The sequence below is a fragment of the Vanacampus margaritifer genome, chromosome 4, assembly GCF_051991255.1.
Source record: "Vanacampus margaritifer isolate UIUO_Vmar chromosome 4, RoL_Vmar_1.0, whole genome shotgun sequence".
NCBI lineage: Eukaryota > Metazoa > Chordata > Actinopteri > Syngnathiformes > Syngnathidae > Vanacampus > Vanacampus margaritifer.
Genome location: NC_135435.1, coordinates 28,809,248 through 28,815,247, shown reverse-complemented (window position 1 = coordinate 28,815,247; position 6,000 = coordinate 28,809,248). Strand labels below are relative to the sequence as shown.

General features: G+C 41.4%; 1 protein-coding gene across 3 annotated transcripts in view; it reads left to right on the top strand.

Moving 5' to 3' along the window:
• The first annotated feature begins 1,019 nt into the window (after positions 1 to 1,019).
• The window catches only part of lrp4 (low density lipoprotein receptor-related protein 4), a 100,838-nt gene continuing 95,857 nt past the window's right edge, over positions 1,020 to 6,000 (top strand). For all 3 annotated transcript variants that reach the window (XM_077564158.1, XM_077564157.1, XM_077564156.1), the window contains exon 1: positions 1,020 to 1,323. In XM_077564158.1, the coding sequence (XP_077420284.1) occupies positions 1,263 to 1,323 (61 nt within the window). In that variant the 5' untranslated portion in view covers positions 1,020 to 1,262. The remainder of the gene's footprint in view (positions 1,324 to 6,000) is intronic.

The following is a 6,000-nucleotide window of genomic DNA, read 5'->3' as shown; positions in this document are numbered from 1 at the left end:
CACACTGCTACCATGGCGACCTGTATTTGATGCAGTCACATCCACCACTTCCCTTCAGGTTGATCAATGTGTACACACACTCCCCCTGGTTCACATCACATATACCAATGTGACCATATTGCGTTGTTGTGAGACATGGTTTCCTGTCTAGTCTATGTGTGCCCTGTGATATACTAATGAGAGGTGAGCAGACCAGGGTGTAACCTGCTTCTCCCCCAAATTCAACTGGGATCGGCTCCAATCCACCAGTAGTGATTCTGAAAGGGATGAGCGGTAGAAAATAGAAAGGTGGGTAGATTCTGCCACATGCACTACTGTGCAATGTTGGATTGATTGCAATGGCTACAGTGTAACCATTATAGTACTTAAAATTAAAGCAGGCTAAATTCCGAATACCTGTATGTGTATGTGCACCTTTATGACAAAAGCATTTTTAAAAAAAAGTTAAATGTAGTTAATTTGACTGTTTGTGTAGGCCTTCCGATCTTATTTTAACGTGTATGGTGCAGTGTGACTGTATAATCTAATTTCCGCGGTACCACTGAAGGAGAGCTGTCCATTTGTATACATTACACATACACAGTTTACATATATCTGAAACATTTTTAAACAGGAAGGCACAAATAACTTGCTCGTGTATCATTATTCACTATTATTTAGTTTACATGCCACGGGTGTCATTTCTTTTGGTTTTGCGATTTAAAAATAAAAATAAATACAAAATCATCACCCGTAGCTCAGCATAGCGGGCCAGTAGGGAATAATCCACTTCTTTTGGGAAAATTAAGTGAGTGGACATACGCATTTATAAAAACAAGGTACTCTGTATATTTAATTTTAAAAGTAATTTTAAGTATAACATTGGGGTTTTTATTTCACCACATCACCAGCATTTGACGATTCAATCTTAAATGTAAAGGAAAGAATCAACCAGTCCCTCCCCCCGGCTCCTCTTGGTACAGTCCAGAGCGCCCTTATGGTAACTCCAGCCTGAGTGAGTGGAACATAACATGCTAGAGACCGCGGCTGAGTGGCAGTCATCGAAGTTAACTTTTAAATCCCATTTTGTCTCGTCCCCGCTCACTAGAGGCACAGGATCGGCTGAGAAAAGGAAGGGGAGGGCGACAACACCAGTCATGCTATAAGATTAATGTGAAATGCCGGAGCGTATTTTTTGTGTCACAAGCCCGCCGATTTGAGTGAAGAGCCAGAAGAAGGCGCAAGAGGAAGCCCGGAGAAGAGCGAGACAAGCGGGGTCCAAGATGCAACCGGCAGCCGCGCTGTGGGTCGCACTGACAACTTTGCTGCTCAGCCCGAGTGCAGGTAGGAAAATGCTTGCGTTAATCAAAGTGCACGCGAGCGTGTGAAAGATGAGTTGAGATCATTTTCTAGCGACAGTTGTGGTCTCATGCCGGACATTGAGGTCTTCTTCTTCGACACTATGGATCACATAAAGAGATGGCTCTCACCTGTAGACCACTCCTTAATCTACTAATTTAACTTGAATGATATACAGTAATCATAATCTTTGACTTTCGTCACTTTGGAATTTTTGTGTGTGTAGTTGATGATTTTGTGTACAATTTAAAACGTGCAGTTGCATTGCGTACTAGTCTATGCAAACGTGGGCTTGATGCCTCCTTATTTGGTTTGACTTTTTGCCTTCCACTTTAAATGAAGTTTAAGATCGGCACATCTGAAGCTTATGAGATGTGCAAGCATGTGCTTGAGGCATTCCTAGATGATGTGGGAATATAACACTAAATCTTGAGTGACAATGGGGATGTGAAATACAAACGGGATGATTTGTATTTTTCCGTATCATGGTTTAAAATTTCAGGTCGTAAAAAAAGAAAAAGAGCTTTGCTGATTTCTAATTTCAGGTGAATTCATTTATTAGCGATGATAACCTACTTGCTACCCCCTCCCCGCCCTCCACTGCTCTGGTAATGGTGATTTCTACCACCCCCACCTTCCTATGTTTTTTCTAACACCTTGTATTTACAACATGTCAGAACAGCCGCTGGAATGCACAGACCCTACGGAAGCCATTTCTAAGCTCCCACATCAGGCTTTGCGTCATGTATTGACACACGGACGCTCATACGCGCTCACAGACGCCATGCCCTCTGACATGACCTTAAAAATATACCAGGCAGGAAGGCGAAAATCACACCTGTAATTGGCTACTTGGACTTCAAATGGAGGCTGCAGTGATTGTTTCTGCTGCTAAATGTCACCATGAGACTTTCTTCAAAATGTCAACCAGTGAGAGCCGATATCCAATTGAAAACAAAAGACCCCCCGGTTGATCCACATCCTCCATCCTTGTGTTGGTGTATTAGTCGTCACCTCAGACCTCAGTTATCAATGTTTCCCTGCCTCTGCAACCTTTTTATTATCTGCTTGTTTTGATTATAGAGCTTCTCTGTCACAAAACAATTACCTCCGCTGGACCGTTTGTCTTGTTTTTGTCTGTGGTACATAAATGCACATTTATCAGCTCATGCATTTTCCTTTGTCAAATAACTGTAAATAATATTATTAAAAAAAAATATATAGAAAAGTGAAAGCACTCAAAGAAATCAATCCATTATAATGCGAACAAATATTGACATTTGACATTCCTTCTATTTATTGTCATCTATGAAAAGATAACTATTCTTCATTCACAAAGAGGAGTGGAGGGTTTGGCTTTATGAAGACAACCGGTTCCATCTTACTGGAAATGAGCCACCAATGTATAACTCAAATGTGCCATTGTTTGAGACTGTGTGTGTGTGTGTAATCGGTGTGAGGTCAATATGCCTTCCAAGATAAGTCTAGTGGCCTTGCGGTAATTGGCTGAGTTTGACTAATGGCATGTTGGAGAGTGTGGTATACACTTTAATAATGCGCTCTGGGACAGGATGATCATCTCAACCTCTGTTTCTCACCGCCCAACCCCCCTTTTTTTTTTTTAACTTATCAAGTGTTAATTGGACTCACGGGCTTACCTGAAATCTGTGCCCTTCTTCCTCTAAAGACTACTTTGCATTAAATCATACAAGTAAACTACAATGGAAAGATATACACACACACTTCAAATGTGCGTAACCATGCAGGCGTGGGTTGAAATGCACAAGATTTTTTTGGGGTGGGGGGAGCAGATTTTAACAAAGACAGCGCTTCAGTACCAATCTGACAACCAGGCAGCATTCCAACATTTCTCTGCTTGGGTGGATTTTGTTTGTTTTTATCTGCCAAGCAATGAAAAAGAAGAAGAAGAAGAATACAAAGTCAATATGTGACTTGCAACAAAGCGTCCGTCCATTTCCACACGAGCATATAGTATTATATATAATATTATTTGTGCTAAAATAGTTCGGTATTCGTGTGAAGGGGGTTATCTTTTTTGTGTGCCTATTTTCTGTTTTATATTTTGTTTTGTTAACTTTATATCTAGTCTGATGGAGTGACTTCTTCTTGAAATAAGCGCCTTCACATTGCATTTTGCTGAATTTGGATTTTGCGCCTCATTAAAACACATTAGTCAGGTTTCCATCCAGTTGTTTTGAAATTTTTAAACAAATTTACAGAAAATGCGTAAAACCATTTCCATCTGTTCTTCTTTTGCAAATATTGAGAGGGGACTCCGCCGCTGTAGGTGGCGCTATGGAGTAGATGCCACAGACTTCCGGGTTTCACACATCAATGTCGTTTCCGGCCACTGATGGCCGCGTTCCAACACTCGCACCCCCACACTGACGTCTCAACTCTCTGAAATGCTTCGGACAACTGAGACAGACACACTCGCACCTGTTGACGGGAACGCGCAACCGAGGGGCGCAAAGGCGGAAGCGCAAGAACTGGGACCCCCACATGCCACAAACAGGAAACCAAGCTGATTTGTGAAAACCAGGAAGTCAGAAGTCCCGCCTCCTCCGTGGCATATACGCTTTACGCCCAAGAGATGTGATCCACCAGTAATTTAAAAGAAGAAGAAGAACAGGAAGTGACTCCGCCGTGCAATGATGTCATATGAGTTTGCTTTTGTAATTCTTGATAAATTGTAGCATTTCTTTGCTGTTTTCCATCTAAAATAGCATTAATATTCGCTTCAATTAATTCCAAAAAGATTTCTGTTTCGTCCCCCCATCCCAAACATACCTTACTTTATCGTCTGCCATTGCTTTGTGACTACAAATGCACGTGTGACGTAATATCCAGTCATAACGTGCGACGTGTATCCGGTCTTGTCAGCGTTTATTCGCAAAACCTGTTTCCATACTGATAGCCAAAATTTGCATTTTCCTTTTTTCGATACGCTTCAAAATCCACCCCCTCCAAACGTTAAAACTTTGTTTGTGAGTTATGGGCCCTTTTTTTTTTCGAATTTCCAGCGTTTGTATTCAGTTTTATTTTTGCATTTATTTAAAATTCTAATACAAATGGAATGGAAACCCCACTACTGAATAGAAAAACTGGGAATCACAGATTTTTTATTTTTTTTTCCAAACTGCTGAGACAAAGATGCTTTTTACGTCACCTACGCATGGGGCGTAGGAGGTCCAAGGTCAAGCCGAGCTCGGTGCTACTTATGCCACAAAAAGCTATCTAGCAACAAGCTTCACTGGCTAGTAGAGTTGCTAAACAAGTTGCGGACTCGCTCCTGAGACCGTAATCACCACCTCCGTGGTGGCAAATAAAGCTACACATTTGACAAGTGTCGTTCTCTGGACGGAATGATGAGGAAAGACAAAGAAGCCATGCTAATTGCTAATCTTACCAAAGCGTTTAACACCAAACAACCCCCCCCCCCCCCAAAAAAAAGCAGTTCTGAACATGAATGAATGAATGACTAATATACAAGTTGTATAAAATATTTTCCAAAAAAATGCAGATGGGAAGATTCACTCCCATCAACGTTCAACAACAATTTAATTCTTCATTCATTCATTATTATGATTGGTCAAATGAAGTGGCGAGAAAGAGGATTTCACCATTATGTCACTGGCACTTTGACTAGTAGAAAGCGGATTGTGATGATTGGGTGGGATTATGTTTGTTCTCCAATTCTGTTCAGCATTTATCTGCTTGCCAAGTCCTATAATCACATTGATCAGGACCAAGCACCACCACAGCCGTCTCACTAGTGGCCTTTTAAAGAACTTGCCGATTGTAGCTTTGCCTACCTAGCAAGCCTTAAATGTAGATTTATGACTTTGTTTTGCAAAATGCCACCGGCACCCCATTAGATTAAGTGCCCCAAAAGTTGTTTGGTTGGCAGTAATGGACATTGCAATGTTGATGTCTACTTACAAAAGACAGACAGATTTATTGCTAGCCACAAGTTGATTTTCGTCCAGATTCCACTCTGCAAATCATATTTTCTTTGAGCAGGAAAAAGTTCTTTTGCAGGATGTGGCTCTCACTGATGTCTATAAATCACTAGTTCTTTTTTCTGGCAGAAAATGCATATGTAAAACATTTACCTTCCATTTCCTGACTTTCTCTGGTTGCTCCTTAACCTCTTCAGGGCTCGAGGAGCCGGAGGTGGGTAAATTCTTCATTAGTTTGCAGCGCGGCAATTACGAAGACTTCGACTTATGCCGCTGAGCTAATAAACACTGAGCTAAATGAAGACTGTGAAATGCCACCCCTGAGTAGTATATTATAAATTGTGCTGCTGTGCAACAGAAGAGAAGTTTCTCTTGTTGACTCTTCATCTTTTCACAGATCCAGATTTAGCACCGTGATGCTCCCGTTTTTTATTTTTATTTTTGTTTTTTTTTACTCGCACGTTTGGAGTGTTCGTGGTGCAGCAATCCTACCTTACTTGAACAAGTAATGCAAAATAGCGTGTTATATTTTGAGATAACGTGTGTGTTCACCCCTGTGTGGTTGAGTTTGTGTCAGGCAGGCTTTTGCATTCACTGTGGGCCGTCAGAGTAAGCCACCTGATACCCCCACTGTGCTTTGTTTGGCCCAGCTAAAGGGATGCGATTGCACCTCCGAGGT